This window comes from Centropristis striata, chromosome 18 (assembly GCF_030273125.1).
Source record: "Centropristis striata isolate RG_2023a ecotype Rhode Island chromosome 18, C.striata_1.0, whole genome shotgun sequence".
NCBI lineage: Eukaryota > Metazoa > Chordata > Actinopteri > Perciformes > Serranidae > Centropristis > Centropristis striata.
The window spans coordinates 1065630-1085703 of record NC_081534.1 but is presented as its reverse complement, the minus strand read 5'-3'; the positions used below and the strand labels follow the sequence as shown (position 1 = coordinate 1085703).

General features: G+C 35.3%; 1 protein-coding gene across 1 annotated transcript; it reads right to left on the bottom strand.

Moving 5' to 3' along the window:
- Window positions 1-1784: 1784 nt before the first annotated feature.
- Window positions 1785-14216, bottom strand: LOC131991429 (uncharacterized). The gene is made up of 18 exons (XM_059356887.1): window positions 14115-14216; window positions 13978-14033; window positions 13603-13689; window positions 13397-13518; window positions 11827-11970; window positions 10697-10744; window positions 10440-10610; window positions 10218-10320; window positions 9330-9550; window positions 8369-8525; window positions 6893-7104; window positions 6709-6823; window positions 5696-5889; window positions 4442-4556; window positions 3270-3439; window positions 2638-2732; window positions 2396-2523; window positions 1785-1883 (listed from the first exon to the last, which is right to left on the bottom strand). The coding sequence occupies exons 1-18, from the start codon at window positions 14135-14137 to the stop codon at window positions 1807-1809; spliced, it is 2238 nt and encodes a 745-aa protein (XP_059212870.1). The 5' UTR covers window positions 14138-14216; the 3' UTR covers window positions 1785-1806.
- Window positions 14217-20074: the final 5858 nt, after the last annotated feature.

The following is a 20074-nucleotide window of genomic DNA, read 5'->3' as shown; positions in this document are numbered from 1 at the left end:
AACTTAACCGGCAATGTATCAAGATGACGTTTATCTTTAAGCTTAATATTCTGGGATATGCTTATATGTTTTTGCTTGACTTTGAACACAGGTTTTGTAAGTTATGTGATAACATTCAGTGTAAACTGAAAATATCTATATATTTAAATGCATATTGCGCCGCCGGCTTCGCTGTTTCTACACTCGCCATTTTTAAATCTCCCGGTAGACCGGTGTGCGCAATGCTTTATGGGTAGTCGGAGCGCACGGAGGATACACACATGCATCCTTGGGATTTGGGCAAAAGAAGGACTCTGTCCTCCGGAGCATCCTGGACATTGGGACAGTCCTTCGGCGGATGTCGATGACGTGGTGTCCTTCAAATCCAGCCGTTTGAGCATCCTTCCTTGACATTGGGACACAGCCAGTGAATACCTGTGGGGTGGACATGGAGGTGTTGCTCACAGTATCTAGGTGTTTACCTGGATAATAAGATCCTTCTCTCCTACAGACATCAGGTTTCTCATTCAACAGAGATTCTACCAGACTCACTGAATTTACCCTCGGGGATGAATAAAGTAATTTTGACTTTTGATTGATTTGATTATGGGAATGATTTACACCATGTTTTTGTGCATGAATCTTTCTGCCACCCTGAACACTTGAATCACATGTCAAAATTGGATCATAATGTAACAAAATATTTTAACCTAATTGGTGCTATAAGCTCTTCTATTCTTTTCCATGATGAAATATTGTCCTCATCTATCCAGTACCTGAAACTTCTTAGTATAAATGCCCAGTGGTATAACTTAAAATAAGGACAAGCTAGTCCATCCATCTTTCCAACCTGAAGAGCTGACCAGTCCACCCATAATCTCTTAGCAAGATCTCTCATTTTTTCCAGTATCCACTTGGGGTTGCAAGTGAGATCATTAAGCTTACAAAAGTTAATAAAGGGTAAAACATTAATTTTGATGACTGAAATATGGGCATGTACTGAGCTTCGTAAATGTTTCCATCTGTTGATATCCTATTTTTTTTTTCAAAAGTGTGGAGTAATTTAGTTTGGCCACAGAGGTAGGGGAAGTATTTATTGTAACACCCAGGTATTCTGCCCTACAAAGTATAACTGCAGTCACTACACAAAGGGTTAAACTGAGAAAAACTGCTTTAACGTTTTTTAAAGTTTTTTTTTTTTTAACTGTGCAGCCAAATGGGTTACATGTAGATAAGTGATATGACACTTATTTCTACATGTATTGATATATTTTATGCTCAAAAATCATGATTTATTTGACCTTTGACCCCAAAACGTAGGTACTGCACTCTGGTTTTGCTGTAAAAGGTTCAATAGTAATGCAAAACCAGAGTGCAGGAACAAAAATGTTGTCTTGTTTCAACTTTTATATTTAGTTTTCAGTGAATAAACATTTTCAAATTGATTTTGTTAAGTGTATTTAAAAGTGTTTAACTGTTCAAAGATGTGTATGTATATTATAAAGTAATGGCATATTTTAGTCTTAATATAACTCACTTTACTTCATCACCATCTAGATAATAATTTCCCTTTCAAATAAACTTATTATTTTTATGTTTAAATTAGTATATATATCCAAAGCAGGAAGTGCAATCACTGCTTGGTTCTGAGTTGGATTTTGTGTGTTCATCAGTTTACCACTAGATGGCACTAAATCCTATAAACTGCTCCTTCAAGGCAACACAGCAAGTTTTTAATAAGAAACTCAGTTTGAACCTCATTCTCACCAAAATAAAAATCACAGCAGGAAAAACATGAACAGGTGTGGGATCTTGTGAAAAGTTTTATTAGGATTTTTTAATAAGTATGGGTCCTGAAGACACGGGTAAGACACTGTCGCCATCTGAAACGGCACGTTTTAGACCTGTGGAAGAAAAACAAATCTTAGTTGAATGAGTACACCCCCGCCAACCGATAATCAAATGACTTAGTATTCATAAGACTTTATCCCATCACTCGCACTGTAAAAAAAATACTGTTTAATTTACGGTAAAATACCGGCAGCTCTGGTTGCCAGAACTTCACCGTAAAAATTACAGTGAGTGGATTTTCTATTCTAAATTTAAATGTAAATATCAGCAAAAACTGTAATTGCTTTGAATTATGCATTTGGAAATAACCACCTTTTCACCAGTTAATGTAGATTGTACTGGTGAACAAGTGGCAGTGTAGGAAAAAGACACAAAATTACCCACAAAAGAATCAAATTGACCACAAAATGATGACCAAAAAGACACAAAATTACTTTTTTTTTTTTTTTTTATCATTTTGTGGTCAATTTGATTCTTTTGTGCGTCTTCTGTTCAGACCGTCCTCGTGTAAACGTATAGCCTCATAATGTGAAAATTCTGCCAAAGCATTGAAAGCTTCTCTCACCAGCAGCCAGTCTGATCTCAGCCTGCAGCTCTCTGGAGTCTTCAGCGTTTGGTTCGCTCCTGCGAGCTCTGGGGTGGAACGCCATAGCGCTGTTTGTGTTGATGTCGTAATAACAGAAAACCTTTAAACTGCAGAAAGAGAAATAAAACACAAAGACTTAAACTGGTCAGTGGGAGAACTGATACGACCAGAGCTTCAATGATGGATTAAAGGTTTGACTGTTTTAGTTTCATGACACTCACTCATACTCCACCTCCTCCGTCTTTGAATCTCTTTTCCCTGAGAGTTCATCCGGCAGGGAGATTTCATTTTCATACATCATCATATTGTGCCGAAACTGAGAGGAAAGAAGAAAGACTTGAGTATTTCAAGTACCAGTCAACAGTCAGCAATCAGGGAAATATTCATAATCTGTGTATCATTCCTTCTTTCCATTTCAAAATGGAATGTTATTTTATTGTAACACACTTAACCCTCTTATTATGTTTGTTTCTCAGGAATAAAAATAGTGTTCAGAATGTTTAATTATCCAAAAGTGTCAGAAACTAAAAAATCCAAATAAACATTGTTTGTATTTCATTATTAACTCCATTAGTAACCATTTTAATCAATATTTAGTACAATGGTGTTCTTTACCTCTCACAGATCAGTGAAATTATGCCGGAGAAGTAGACGTTTAAAAATCTCCAATTGTTGTTCTTTTTCGCTCCGAGCACTGGTCCCTACAGATATTGCTGTAGGGACCAGTGCTCGGAGCGATTGCCCCGAGGCCCTAATAACAAATGAACCAGTCAATTTTTCATTATTTGATTTTTGACTGCCAACTGAAAATGGAAAGAAGGAATGAAACAGGGATTATTCAGCATCAGCTTACATTTCTGGTCGTCCCACAGGAGTTTACAGTGAAGACAAAATAGGCGTAGCGGCCATTGCTGTAGGCGGGGCCACAGGCGGGGTCTCTGAGGGTCAGCTGACTCATGTTCAGACTGGGAACAGACTCCACTTTGGTAGCCAGAGCCGTCATGGTCCCGTTAGGGAAACACTCTGAAGAAGCAGGACCAGACGTTAGAATATTGGATAAAAAGCAGCACATGAGTGAGTTTTCGAACCTGGTCTCACAGAAATCCGTGGAATAGCCACGGAATCACTCAAATTTCCATGAAACTGACACGGATTTGGCTACAATGCAAGTTAATGACAGTCATATTAATCAACTTGCAATTAATTAATATATTTTTTCCTATTGGTTTGTTCCAAGTCACGTGACTTTCAAGGTCCCGGCGGTCAGAAAAAAAAAAAACCATGGTGGACAGTTCTCTAATTTTTAGTAAAAAAATAAAAATAAATCAATATTTTGACTTTGTTTCTGCATAAAAATGGATTTTGATGCATAAAAATGGATTTTGATCACATTTCGAGCGAGAAATATATGTTTTATTTTCTAAATATATCTAAAAAGTCACAGATTTACGAGAAAGAAGTGGGGGAAAAAAGTTTCTGCATAAAAAATGGATTTTGATCACATTTCTAGCGACATGCTTTTGCACGTGTAAAGGGCAGCTAATAAAGCACTTCCTCTTGTTTTCACCACTCTAGAGGGAACTTTAGCGCGCTTTTTCAACGTGGAATAGCCACGGAATCACTCAAATTTCCGTGAAACTGACACGGATTTCGCTACAATGCAAGTTTATATTTGTTCCTATTGGTTTGTTCCAAGTCACGTGACTTTCAAGGTCCCGGCGGTCAGAACAAAAAACATGGCGGACAGTTCTCTCATTTTTAGTGAAAAAAAAAAATCAATATTTTGACTTAGTTTCTGCATAAAAATGGATTTTGATCACATTTCTAGCGAGAAATATATGTTTTATTTTCTAAATATTCCCTCAGTGAATGTTCATAATCACTTTGTATGTTGGAATAGCCACGGGATATGACTGGCATTAACTTGCATTGTAGCCAAATCCGTGTCAATTTCGAGGAAATTTGAGTGATTCCGTGGCTATTCCACGGATTCCTGTGAGACCAGGTTGGTGTTTTCTTACAAACCAATCATTGATGAGAGGAAATTGCAAGCCATGGAGAATTCTTTGATATTTTTGTTGGTTTGTGGATTCCTCAGAGCCACGTGGAGTCTGCTCCTGATGGACGACGACTCCACAGCCTGAGGAGAGACAAGGTTACAGGAATATCTGCAGGATCTCACCAAGACATTACAGTGATGCATTTCTTATTAGTATTTTTAAATTAATTTTCAATTCAAAAGTGGTTTTGCTCATTTTAGTTCTTCCAAGACCAAAACTAGAACACCAATATTGACCCATCACAGACATTGCATGAAATCATTTCTAAATAAGTTTTATTTTAAAACAAATGCCAGATTGTCAAGCAGACAAAGTTTCTTCTATCAAGTATAGATGGCTTTAAAAAAAAAAAGAAAAAAAAAAAAAAAGCAGTCCCATCCCACTACACTGCAAAAAGTACAAAAAATAAGTTTATTTTGCTTAAAAATAGCAAAATGATCTGCCAATGGAACAAGAACATTTGGCTTGTCAAGACTTTCCAAAACAAGTAAAAATAACATATCAATGAACCCACAAATACCTTAGAATTAGTGTATTCTAACAAGTGAATTTTTCTTGATTCTAATGAAATACATGTGACCTATTTTCTCAATATGTTGAAAAATATTCTTGAATTAACAATAAGTAAATGCATAGGCATTATATTTCTTGAAACCAGCAAAGTCAGACTAAAAACTAGTGAACTTTTCTTGATACAGCTACAAAATTTTTTATCTGTATGAATATTTTTCTTAAAATAAGGCAAAAGCCGTGAAATCTTTATAACAAGTGAAACAGTCTAAAATAAAAACTAGTTTACCAAGAAGAAATATCTTAGACAAAAAATAAGCATATATCCCCTTGATCTAAGATATTTCATCTTACTTAGATTTCAGTTTTTGCAGTGTACCTTTTCACGAAGATGTTGATTACATAACGGCAAATCAAAAAACAACAACAACAAATCAGAAACGCCAACGACATTAACCAAACTGCAAAAGGTAGGTACCCTCGGGCGACATGAGTTTCCTGATTTGATGTTGCGTTTTCCGAATTTGTCGTTGCGTTTTCCGAATTTGCCGTTGCGTTTTCCGAATTTGCCGTTGCGTTTTCCGAATTTGCCGTTGCGTTTTCTGATTAGTCGTTGTGATTTGCACTTCAGGGCCACCGTGGGTTAATGTTTTAGCCCCCGAAGAGGCCTGAGGTTAGATTTCACAGTGAAGAAGAGATGGTGGCGTACCTCGACCACGGCGTTGGGGGAGCTGAGCGGGACGGTGAAGGCGCCGTGTGTCCCGTTGTTGATGAAGCCGAACTGCTGAGCCAGCTCCGCCGTCAGCAGCTGCCCGCCCACCACGGTGTCAAAGCCGTGGCTCCCGTACGTCACCAGGACCTGGAAGTTCTGATGATCACAGCCACCAGAGACGGAGGGATTCACTGCAGAGGAAAAAAAAAAAAAAAACTTGTTTTAAAGAAATTTTACCCATTTTTGGTATGAATGAAGCAATCATATCGACGAGTACAGACCACGGTTATGATAGTTTTGGGATTTTTTTTTGTTGGGATTTTTTGTTTTGAGATTCATTTAGTTTTAACCCTTTATATAGCACGCATTGAAATAATTGGAAATTGAAATTTTCAACCCAATCATTATTGCAGGATAATACAAGACTTTTGTGACTTTTTTTCAAAATGTTCCATTTTTATGTTGCAGATCAGGGTCAATTGAGTTATTATTATTATTATACTGATTGGTCAGATGCCATGGTGTCACTATCTGAGATAAATAATTTGGAAGAAATCCATGTGGTTCTACAACTTTACAGAAATTACCATATATGTATCTTTGCCCCATAAAGGGTTAATTCGTTTTTTAAAGTTCGCTAGTTTTAAATTTGTTTTTATTTTTTGGAATATACTTATTTTTAGTTTAGTTTTTATTACTTTTAGTATTAGTTTGTTTTTTGTAATGGGGTATTTGTTGGGTGCCAGATTAAAAAAAGTCACAATAAATGTTTCCTTTATTTCCTTTGTCTGATCCATCTCAGCCCCAATAAGTTTATTAAGTCATAAAAGCAGATAGATGAAATAGATTTCATATAAACTAAAAAGGTTTACGTATGAAAAAGTTGACAAAGACTAAAACGAAGGACATTTTCACTATAATTTTAGTTAGTTGTAGTTAGTTTTGGAACCACAAAATACAGTTTGTGTATTTTGTTAGTTGTGGTTCCCTATAATAACCTTGGTACAGACCTATGTCCGTGACTTGGGCCTGCAGATTAACAGAGTGAGAAAACGGGGCAAACTCCGGCAGCACCAGGAGGCCAAAGGTCAGCTGGAGATTGTAGACCGTAACCGCCGTTCCTTTCTGTTGGGAAATACAGAAAGATTAAACACCATTTTTGCATTTCATCTCCCAAGTGGAGTCAAAGCTCACCATCTGGAGCACGAGCTGGTCCCTGAAGGGCACGTCCAGTGTGAAGACCTTGGAGCTGCTGTTGGGGGACGGGTGCTCCAGGAGGTTCAGGCCTTTGGCAGCCAGGTCCGCCAAGGACAAAACCCCCGAGGGGACGGTGATGTTCATCAGAGCCACATCAGAGCTGAAGGGACCAACCGCCACCTTAAACACCCGCTCCCCGGGAACACTGTCTGAGGGGGAAATGCAGAGGAATAAGGTAGGTAGCTCTTTAAAAAACAACAAGTGAACCAAGATAATTATTGCTGGACTTACACCAAATGATGTCCCCAGTCCCAGACTAGAAAGTCTTATAGTCTTGGCAAAATGGCCAACAATAGATGTAAAAATGATAAAAAAAAAAAAGACAAAACGACCAAAAATTGATGTAAAAAATAGCAAAAAATACACAAAATGACCATCAATACAGTCATGGAAAAAAGTATTAAACCAATCTGCTCTGTTTCAAATCAGTCTTTTACTAGTCTTGGGTTTGTCGCAGTGACGTAACACAACATGGTTTTATTCATAATGATTTTGGTTACTTTCAAGAATGTTTCCATGACTGTAGATGTAAAAATGACCAAAAAAAGGACACAAATTGATCAAAATAGACACAAATTGATCACAAATAGATGTGAAAATGAGCAAAAAAAGACACAAAATGACCAAAAATACAGTCATGGAAAAAGGTATGAAACCAATCTGCTCTGTTTCATATCAGTCTTTTCCTAGTCTTGGTTTGGATCATATCAAACGTGTTTGATATTATCTCAAGTCTCAGTGACGTAACACAGTAGTTCAACCTTTTTGAGTCGCGACCCCCAATTTAACATGGATGTTGTCCGCGACCCCCACTCAAGCCAGAGACTCCTTGTAAAGTAACAATGGGATTTGTCAGAAAAGACACAAAATTACCCCAAAAAGAATCAAATTGACCACAAAATGATTGTTTTTTAAATGACACAATGACTAAAAAATAAAATTAAGCAAAAAAGGACTCAAAATTGACCAAAAAGACACAAATTTACCAAAAAAGACAAATTCACCAAAAAAAGGACACAAAATAACCAAAAAAGGACACAAAATGACCAAAAAAACCCCCAAAATGATAGAAAAAAAAAAAGACAAATTCACCAGAAAAGACACAAAATGACGAAAAAATTGCAAAAAAGGACTCAAAATTGACCACAAAATGACAAAAAAAAGACACAAAATGACCAAAAAGACTAAAACACATGAACACTTTAACACAGTGGAGACAGAGCTGACTTCCAAAATGATTTGGCGACCCCCAGAAATCATCTCGGGACCCCAATTGGGGTCCCGACCCCAAGGTTGAGAACAGCTGTGCTAAATGACTAAATGTAACTCTATCAGCTCACATCTACAGACAAGTGTTTAGTTTTCCAGGAGTCTTTTCATAATCTTCTGATGTCTAGGCAGCATGAGACTTACTGTCTATAACCTGAGGAGTGTGAGGGATCAGCGGGGAGGTGAAGGGGAGCAGGACTTTGTACTTGGTGTCCTGGTGAGAAGTTCCTTCTGTCCAGAGCAGCTCCAGCATCGGCTCGATGCTGTAGGTAGTGAAGTACTGACCGCCCTGAACGTGACTCTAAAAAACCAAACAGCCATGTGTAAAAATCACTTTACCTGGTCAAACCCAATTTAGAAGACAGGAGAAACTGAGTATGCATTTAAGTATTTTTATCTGCGCAAAGAAGTTTCATATTTTCAGCAGGATCACAGAAATACTGGCTCGATTTTAATGAAACTTCCAAAAGCGTAGCATGAGCCAAGGTAGAATTTTTTAAGTCTGACTTTAAATCCAAATTACAACACAGATACAAATCATTTTTTTTGCTTTTGTTAGTATTGTGCGTAGGGCATTTGTGCTGCATTTGCGTCATATTGGAATAATGGGAAGAACAAGTTGCCGACATTTTTGAATTCTTTTCATGTCTTTGTAAGTCATTTTGTGTCTTACTTGGTCATTTTGTGTCTTTTTTTAAGTCATTTTGTGTCTTTTTTGGTCATTTTGTGTCTTTTTTTGTCATTTTGTGTCTTTTTTTAAGTCATTTTGTGTCTTTTTTGGTCATTTTGTGTCTTTTTTTGTCATTTTGTGTCTTTTTTTAAGTCATTTTGTGTCTTTTTTGGTCATTTTGTGTCTTTTTTTGTCATTTTTTGTCTTTTTTTAGTCCTTTAGTCCAACATAAAATGTGATTTTTAATCTTTTTTTTACTTTCAAAACACTATCATGCTCAATAAAGAATTTTAAATGTTGCAAATGTGCATTAATTTCAGAGTACACTGAGACATTAAACTGCATCATTTTCAATTAAATTCTGGTAAAGTAGGTGCATTCTAAAACTTTTGACCAGTAGTGTACCTGTATAGTGTTCAGAAGTAAACATCTGACCTTAAAGTGTCCGCCGACAGCCCCGACAGGAATCTCAAGGATGATGTGCACGTCGTTGACAGACAGCGAGTACTGCCTGGCGGCCATCTTGGCGCCGTCCAGCCTCTCGCCGTCGACGCCCATGTGCACCTCCAGCAGCTGGACCGGACCGGAGGAGATCAGAGCGCCCAGGTGCCTCGGCAGGAACCAGCTGATGGAGCGCGGCGTGAAGGAAACACTTCCTGCACACAGATAACAAACACATACAGCACTAAGACCAGACAGGAGCCGACAGTCTAGACGGATTTCAGAATAAAGGCCTCCTATAAGAAGTGAGGAGCATTTATGGGTACAAGTCAGGAACCGGCCTACCTTACATATCTCAAGGGTGCTGAGTCCAAAAAAAATGGTTCCCAAGCGAAATTTTGAGTTTTTGACCTTCTAATTTGTATCAAATGGCCACCAAATTGCCCATCTTGCTCAGTCATTGGACCATTTCCCCTTAGTTTTTTTGTAAGTAGGAAATCAAAGATGAGGAAATTAAGTTTCTGGATCTATAGTCTAGGGTCAGAGCAAGGATATAGTGGAGGCTCAGTGTCTTTTTTATGTATATATATATATATATATATATATATATATATATGCAAAATACCAACTGGAACATTTAAAAGTGATATTGATTAAATATTTATGTCGGCCTTAAAAAAATGACACAAATAATGCTTAATTTCACCTTAAAAGTTGGTATTTTGCATATATATATATATATATATATATATATATATATATATATATATATGCAAAATATATAAATACATACAAAAGACACTGTAAATTTACAGCAAAGTCTTACAGTGTAGTTACATTCCACCACTGGGTTTAGATATACTTATAATAGAAAATGATGACCTTGCAGTATTGGGCAGGCAGCTTGTGCCTCTACGTGAGTCTCCATCCAGTTCTTCTGAAACTGTGTTGAAGTTCTGAGAACAGTCATGGGGATACCTGCTACCTGTGGAGGAGATTATGGAGAAAAATGCTTTAGTTCATTTAATTCATACGGTTGAAATCCGTCTAGACTATGGGGGGGAAAGGTTTGAAGTGAAGCTTGTTTGGACTCCAGTGACTCACGTCCTGGGTGAATGTTTCAGGGGAGGTCTTGGGGCTTCTGAGGACGAGCCTGGTCGGGGTGTTGGCGACCCCGTAACCTCTGCTGATGGCCTCCCTCGTCTTCATCAGCCTCTCCTCGGGAGTGAAGAACACGATGGCTGTGATTCTGAATCCTGAGTCTATCGGCTGTTTCTGTGAAAGAAAGAAAGAAAGACTTTAAAAATGGTTGTTTCCAGAATATATTTTATATTATGAACGGCACAATTAGCTCCTCTAACCTTCGCGTCTCGTCGCGGGTCACCTGGAGCCGCCCTTTGCACAGACACCTGGAAAGAGGCCAAGTCCTTAAGTGATAATCAATCTCCCCCTCGCCTCTCTGCTGTCACATCACATGTACATATGGGACATAAAGCCACTCATCATGTAGACTACAACAGTGGTTCTCAACCTTGGGGTCGGGACCCCAATTGGGGTCGCGAGATGATTTCTGGGGGTCGCCAAATCATTTTGGAAGTCAGCTCTGTCTCCACTGTGTTAGTGGAGTGTTTTAGTGTTTTTGGTCATTTAGTGTCTTTTTTTGGTCATTTTGTGTCTTTTTTTGGTCATTTATCGTCTTTTTTTGGTAATTTTGTGTCTTTTTTTGGTAATTTATCGTCTTTTTTTGGTCATTTTGTGTCTTTTTTAAAAAAATCATTGTGTCTTTTTTTAAAAAATCATTTTGTGTCTTTTTTAAAAAAATCATTTTGTGTCTCTTTTTAAAAAATCATTTTGTGTCTCTTTTTAAAAAATCATTTTGTGTCTTTTTTTAAAAAATCATTTTGTGTCTTTTTTTAAAAAATCATTTTGTGTCTTTTTTTAAAAAATCATTTTGTGTCTTTTTAAAAAAAATCATTTTGTGTCTTTTTAAAAAAAATCATTTTGTGTCTTTGTTTGGTCGTTTTGTGTCTTTTTTTTGGTCATTTTGTGTCTTTTTTTTAAATCATTTTGTGTCTTTTTTAGGTCAATGTGTGTCTTTTGGTGGTCAGTTTGTCATTTTGTGGTCAATTTGAGTCCTTTTGTGCTTCTTTTATGTAATATTTATGTAATATTTTGGTAATTTTGTGTCTTTTTTGACCATTTTGTGGTCAACTTGATTTTTTTTTGGGTAATTGTGTCTTTTCTTTCTTTTTTAGATTCAAAGTAACAATAAAATATAAAAAATATATATATAAATGCACAGACAGAGAGATGTTTAGTTGTTGTCTGCTTCATTATTTGTCCAAAATTCTTCGTATCAACCGAGTTTGTCTGATCTGAGCGGGGTCTCAGACAACATGCGTGTTAAATTGGGGGGTCGCGACTCAAAAAGGTTGAGAACTCCTGCTCTAGACTAGAACATGACCCGAGGAGCCGTGCTGCATTCACTTGCCTGCATATAGTCGCGTTCACACAGAATCTCCCTGGAGGCCCAGGCGCTGTAGTGGCAGGTTTCAGCCACTTGGTACAGCTCGTCTTCAAACATCCCGTTACCACGCAGGTGAAGGTTTAATGTTGTTGTGAATGCTTGATCGCCCTTCACACACACAGAAATGAGACTCAAAATGATGAACATCAAAAAACACATTCGGTGCCACTGTAGAAAAACAGATTTCCACCCTTTTTTTTAACCTGGTCTCACAGAAATCCATGAAATAGCCACGGATTTCGCTTAACTCAAAATCCGTGGAATAGCCACGGAATCACTCAAATTTCTGTGAAACTGACACGGATTTGGCTACAATGCAAGTTAATGCCAGTCATATCCCGTGGCTATTCCAACATACAAAGTGATTATGTACATTCACTGAGTGAAGATTTAGAAAATAAAACATATATTTCTCGCTAGAAATGTGATCAAAATCCATTTTTATGCAGAAACTAAGTCAAAATATTGATTTATTTTTCACTAAAAATGGACACAAACCAATAGGAAGTTCCAAAAAAGTGCTGGATCCTTCATTCCCATAATTCAACGCAGCAGCATATTTCCTTAAGTTTCCCCCCAAAAAGATACAAAATGACCAAAAAAAAGACACCAAATGACTAAAAAAAGGAAACAAAATGACCAAAAAAGACACAAAATTACAAAAAATAGACAAAATGATCAAAAAAGACACAAAATGACCAGAAGACACAAAACTGACACGGATTTGGCTACAATGCAAGTTAATGCCAGTCATATCCCGTGGCTATTCCATGGATATTTGTTCCTATTGGTTTGTTCCAAGTCACGTGACTTTCAAGGTCCCGGCGGTCAGAACAAAAAACATGGCGGACAGTTCTCTCATTTTTAGTGAAAAAAAATCAATATTTTGACTTAGTTCCTGCATAAAAATGGATTTTGATCACATTTCTAGCGAGAAATATATGTTTTATTTTCTAAATATTCACTCAGTGAATGCACATAATCACTGTGTATGTTGGAATAGCCACGGGATATGACTGGCATTAACTTGCATTGTAGCCAAATCTGTGTCCGTTTTGTGTCTTCTGGTCATTCTGTGTCTTTTTTTTTGTATTTTTGTGTCTTTTTTGGTCATTTTGTTTCCTTTTTTTAGTCATTTTGTGTCTTTTTTTTGGTCATTTTGTATCTTTTTGGGGGGGAAACTTAAGGAAATATGCTGCTGCGTTGAATTATGAGAATGAAGGATCCAGCACTTTTTTGGAACTTCCTATTGGTTTGTGTCCATTTTTAGTGAAAAAAAAAATCAATATTTTGACTTAGTTTCTGCATAAAAATGGATCTTGATCACATTTCTAGCGAGAAATATATGTTTAATTTTCTAAATCTTCACTCAGTGAATGTTCATAATCACTTTGTGGTGAAGATCTCGCCAGAAAAATATGACTGTGATTAACTTGCATTGTAGCCAAATCTGTGTCAGTTTCACAGAAATTTGAGTGATTCCGTGGCTATTCCACGGATTTCTGTGAGACCAGGTTGTTGTTTTTTTGTTTACCACATTTTGAGCAAAGCAGTTTTGAATGGAGGCATAGATCTTGGCGTTGCCCAGCTGGTCTATCTGCATCCTGAAGCCACATTGAGAAGCTAAAGTTGGTGTGAGGAGGACTGCAGAGTGATCTGAGGAGCGAAAAGAGGACAGTTTTAAAAAGATTTTTAAAAAAGTGACACCATGTGGAGAAAAAGAATAAAACGTCTGCTTACTTTTGACGGCAGACACTTCAAGAATAAATCCTCCAAGTCGACTGATGTCCACACGCAGGACGTTCCCCAGGCATCTGGATTGGATATCTGAGTAAATAAACATTTATATTAACCCATTGAGGCCTAAAACTTCCTGTAAAACCTCTGGGCGGTTTTAAAATAAACCCCTAAAACATGAAGTTTTTCTGGAAATTCAACAGAATTGTCAGCGCTTCTTCTAAATAATAGATTTTTCAGCCTCTGTAGGTATTTGAGAGCTTATACAAATACTACAAAACGACATTTTCGCTTTCCAGGCTTCAATGGGTTAAAAAAGCAACATATAGTACAATTAAAATCACATTTTTTTATTTAAAAAAAAAGAGGCAAACTTACTTAAGGGCTGCTTTTGAGCCTCAATGTTTACAACTGCCACCAGGAGAATAAACCACCTGAAAGAGATTTAATCTTTTTTTTTAAAGTAGCAACAAAGCTCTCTGAAAGAACTTTTATGTGAAAACAAAACTACAAACCCCAATTCAACTAAATATCCCATGGCACAAGAGGAGGGGAACTGGTGACTGGAGAGTCCCTGTTGGTTCTTAAATGGAGTTTGTGGGAATAAAGTCTGTGGGCAGCAGGAGGCGGAGCACACACAGGTGGGTCCTGTTACAGCTGATTGGGATCATTGTGAGGACCTGAGTCTTAAAGTGAGTCTCAACATGTAGTGAGAAGAAAACATGATCATCTACAGCAGCTATTCTCAACCTTGAGATGATTTCTGGGGGTCGCCAAATCATTCTGAAAGTCAGCTCTGTCTCCACTGTGTTAGAGTGTTCATGTGTTAATGTGTTTTAGTCTTTTTGGTCACTTTATGTCTTTTTTCGGTCATTTTGTTCCCTTTTGTGGTCATTTTGTGTCTTTTTTGGTGATTTTGTGTCTTTTTTCGGTCATTTTGTATCTTTTTTCGGTCATTTTGTATCTTTTTTTGGTCATTTTGTTTCCTTTTTTGGTAATTTCTTTTCTTTTTTGGGTCATTTTGTGTCTTTTGGTAATTTTTTTTCTTTTTTTTGGTCATTTTGTTTCCTTTTTTTGGTCATTTTGTTTCTTTTCTGGGTGATCTGAACTGTGCGTGTGAGATTGTGTTCAGTGAGCGGGGGTCGTGGACAACATGCATGTTAAATTGGGGGTCGCGACTCAAAAAGGTTGAGAACTACTGATCTACAGTGCCTTTATATGCAGATTAGAGTACAAATAAATCAGTAAATTTACCAAAAAAAGACCTTTAGGATAGATGAGAAACTATTGGAATAATAAAATAATTGGTTATCATAAAAGTATGTTTTAAATGTGCAGATTTCCCTCAATCTCCATTAACCCTAACCCGAGCAGAGTGACCTTTTTTTTATTTATTTTTTTTTAAAGCAGGAATCAGTCACATCTCTAATTTTTCTTGTATGTATAACAGTATAAATAGGAATACAAAAGGTTTGAAGCTAATAAAAAATAACCACTTACTGTGATTTCTTTTTTATCAGTGCAAGAACAGCAGACCAACAATAATTACAAGAAGTCATTTTGTGCATTTTTACACTGCACTTTTTAGATTTCATGCTCAAATGCATGTAGTTGTACTGAGGGCCACTTCAGGTGAATAAAACTGATTTGATTTGATTTGGGTGCGAGATCAGTTACTTTAAAGGGGATGAATATTTATGCATTTTATCTATTTTACCTGATATATGTTTAATGAATTGACATTATTTTGTAAAAAAAACAGTTTTCACTTTGATATTAAAGTTGCAAATTGCAAATTTCTTCAAAAAAGCCACATTATATTGAGCATAATTTCATGTGTAAAAGCAAAGAAAAAGGTGGAAGAATACTTTTATAGACATTGTTTATTCTTTTACTCTCAGTAAGGTTTGAATGCAGCACTTTTACTTGTAGTAAAGTATTTTCACAGTGTAATATGAGTATTTTTACTGCGGTAAAGGCTCTGAATACGTGCTGTATTCCTCTCAGGTGTGTTCCTCTATTTTACCTGATAAACAGCTGTTTCCTCCTCAGTGATGTCAGCAGACAAACAAACAGTCTCTCACACATGAGAGACCGTTTGTTACTGAAAAGGTGCAGAATTTGAATTTTGTTATTTCCTTAATAAGCTAATTATTTCTGCGTCTGTTGGGATCATGTAGTTTGAATAAACCCTTTGAAATGATCTTGCTGCATGGACAGATAATTTACCTTGACAAGATTTATTAAATTAAGATCATTAAATCTAGAAATAAGCATGTTGAACACTTAAAATAATAAATTAACTCTTAAAACAAGATAAATTGATTTGATTTGGGTGCGAGATCAGTTACTTTAAAGGGGATGAATATTTATGCATTTTATCTATTTTACCTGATATATGTTTAATGAATTGACATTATTTTGTAAAAAAATCAGTTTTCACTTTGATATTAAAGTTGCAAATTGCAAAAGAATACTTTTATAGACATTGTTTATTCTTTTACTCTCAGTAAGGTTTGAATGCAGCACTTTTACTTGTAGTGAAGTATTTTCACAGTGTAATATGAGTATTTTTAGTAACTGATCTCGCACCCAAATCAAATCAAATCAATTTGATTCACTTGAAGTGGCCCTCAGTACAACTACATGCATTTGAGCATGAAATCTAAAAAGTGCAGTGTAAAAATGCACAAAATGACTTCTTGTAATTATTGTTGGTCTGCTGTTCTTGCACTGATAAAAAAATAAATCACAGTAAGTGGTTATTTTTTATTAGCTTCAAACCTTTTGTATTCCTATTTATACTGTTATACATACAAGAAAAATTAGAGATGTGACTGATTCCTGCTTTAAAAAAAAAAAAGGTCACTCTGCTCGGGCCAGTTCATCGCTGCTGGCAGCTTTAATTTATCTCTTTTGTACATTTTTTTTTGGTCTTTTTGATCATTTTGTGACCAAAAGAAAATGTAAAAAGACACAAAATGACCAAAAAAAGACACAAAAAGACCAAAAAAGACATAAAAAAAGACAAAAAAAACCAAACAAACAAAAAAAGACACAAAAGACGTAAAATCACCCAAAAAAGACACAAAAAGACAAAACACACACACACACAAAAAGACACAAAAAGTTTTTTTTATCTTGGTAAGAACCAAATAATCATCAGGTCACTCTGCTCGGCCAGTTCATCACTGCTGGCAGCTTTACTTTATCTGGTTTTAAGAGTTAATTTCTTATTTTAAGTGTTCAACATGCTTATTTCTAGATTTAATAATCTTAATTTAATAAATCTTGTCAAGGTAAATTATCTGTCCATGCAGCAAGATCATTTCCCTCAGATTTACTGTTTGATCTGGTTTTTAAACACCTTTTTTTAGCAGTATATGTCTTGTTTATACCCTGAATGCATAAACTGAATACGTGCTGTATTCCTCTCAGGTGTGTTCCTCTATTTTACCTGATAAACAGCTGTTTCCTCCTCAGTGATGTCAGCAGACACACAAACAGTGTCACACACATGAGAGACCGTTTGTTACTGAAAAGGTGCAGAATTTGAATTTTGTTACTTCCTTGATAAGCAAATTATTTCTGCGTCTGATGGGATCATGTAGTTTGAATAATTCCAGGAAAGGCTCAGCGTCCTTTTATTCCAGCAGCAGCAGCCAGTCTGTCACTCTCTCATGAAGCCAGAGAGGAAACAAGATGCTGCTTCTTCTTCTGCTCCTCTCGGCTGCAACAGGCAAGTCTTTCTCTGCTTTTATATAGATTATTGTGGCTGCAGAGCTCTTATCACTACTCTTTCATGATGCCCTGCAGTTACAGGGCTGCAGGGCATCATTTTGTGTCTTTTTACATCTTCTTTTGGTCACAAAATGATCAAAAAGACAAAAAAAATGTACAAAAGAGATAAATTAAAGCTTTCTTTTCTTTTAGATATATTATTGTGGCTGCAGAGCTCTTATCACTACTCTTTCATGAGTAGTGATATTGTGTTTTCCAGATTTTATTAACAATGAGAGAAATACAGGCATTCAGGGTATAAACAAGACATATACTGCTAAAAAAAAAGGTGTTTAAAAACCAGATAAAACAGTAAATCTGAGGGAAATGATCTTGCTGCATGGACAGATAATTTACCTTGACAAGATTTATTAAATTAAGATTATTAAATCTAGAAATAAGCATGTTGAACACTTAAAATAATAAATTAACTCTTAAAACCAGATAAAGTAAAGCTGCCAGCGGTGATGAACTGGCCCGAGCAGAGTGACCTTTTTTTTTTTTTTTTTTTTTAAAAGCAGGAATCAGTCACATCTCTAATTTTTCTTGTAAGAGATAAATCAGTTAAAATGTGCTCAGTCTCTGTTTTCCACTGCTGAGTTTATATATACTTTATTTATATACTTTATACCTGCACTAATTAAACTAATTGTCTTCATGAAAAAAATTCATTTTTAGTTTAGTTAATTTTTGTTTGACATGTGGAGCCCTCAGGCATGTCGGCCCCGGTAGATCTGTCGGCTGATGTTATCTAACCAAAACACTTTATTATACAATATACTTTATTATTCATTATTATTATACAGATTATTTTAGAAGAGCTCACACGCCAAAAATGTTTAAAATACAACAATGTGTTGTGTTGTATAAATGTGTCCTGTTTCTTAAATGCAGAATAAGTAAAAAGAACAATCTTTCAGTGTGAAATGTTTTCAGTTATTTTATTTTATTTTATATTAATTTATTTTATTTTATTTTATATATTATATTATTGCTGGTATAAATTGCATGTTTTCAGTTATATTTTTTTATTTTATTTTATATTAATTTATTTTATTTTATATTAATTTATTTTATTTTATTTTATTTTATTTTATTTTATATATTATATTATTGCAGGTATAAATTGCATGAAAGAAAAATACTCTGAATTGTCCTTGTGTGCAGTACTGGAGTAAATTAAGATAAAAGATAAAAGAAGATGACTTTATTTTTCCCGCAGTGAGGAAACTTAGTTGGAGTTGAAGACAGAATCAGAATCAGAATATAAATAATAAGACCTATACATACATTCTATACACCTTATATACATACATTTCTTCTATATGGCATTTATTATTAATATATATTTTTTTGTGTTTGTTTGTTTTCCTGAAAGTACTTTTCATTTTACAGATATTGCACATTGGAGAAAAAAATAGTTCAGCATTTTAAATTGGTTAAATAGATTTTTTGCATGTATTAGTATGAACAACATCAATGAATCAATATTTTAAACTATTTTTAAACTATTTTTAAAATATATTAAACTTTAATACATTCCTGATTTTACACTGTAAAAAAATTTGATTTTAGGGTGAAAAACTGCTAAACCATGACAGTAAAAGACGTAAAATGATAAATGAGTTAATTCAGTTTTAGTAACAATAAAAACACTGTAAATGTTTATATCAACCAAAACAGGATTTTTTTTTTAGTTTACAAAAACAAAAACATTACTCCACTGTAAAATACTCTGGCAGCGTGTTTGTAACAAAAATACACTGTAATATATATACAAGCATCATTTTTGCATTTATTTTTAGTAAAAATACTTTTTCTCTCTGTTAAACGTACTAAACACCATATCTCTAACAGAAATATACTGTAATATTTAATGGTAAAATATTTAATTTATGCAGCATTTATAAAGTATTTTCTTGTCAATTATATGGCAGAACAGCGTTTCTTTTGATGGAAAAACTTTTTATTTATACGGTAAAATATGGAATAAAATGTAAATCTTAAATGTGAAATCAACAGTGTTAATATCATTTTACCGTAATGTTACAAAAAGTTGCACCGTATTTATTACGGTAAAGTTCTGGCAACCACAGCTGCTGGTTTTTACCATAACAGCAGTTTTTACAGTGTTCTACAAACACAATGACATGTCGGAATCAATTAAACTGTAAAGTTTATATGTGTTTATGAGTGCAGTCATAATGCATTATGACTGATTATAATGAGCATTATAATTCACTTCCACTGAGTGAACAACATGTATAAAAAGTTATGGTAACACTTTCTATGAAGACTACATCTATAGTGCATTATGAACGCATTCATAGTGAATTATAATGCTCATTATAATCAATCATAATGCATTATGACTGCACTCATAAACACATATAAAGCTTCATGATGCACTATATCAACAGTTATAAATATAGCTTATAATGACTTATAAATCCAAGTGTCTTATGAGTGCTCTTGACTGGTTATAAACTACAGGCTGACTGATGAGGCTTATAATACATTACAACTGCTCATACCCCTCTATACACACACCTCAACAATCAATTGTTATAAGGACTCATAGGATGCCATAAGTATAAATAAATGATCAATGTATGCTTTAAGTAAAGTGAGGTTCATATAGACGCATCTATAATGCAGCATAGCTAATGAAAATGTGTTACACTTTACTTAACAC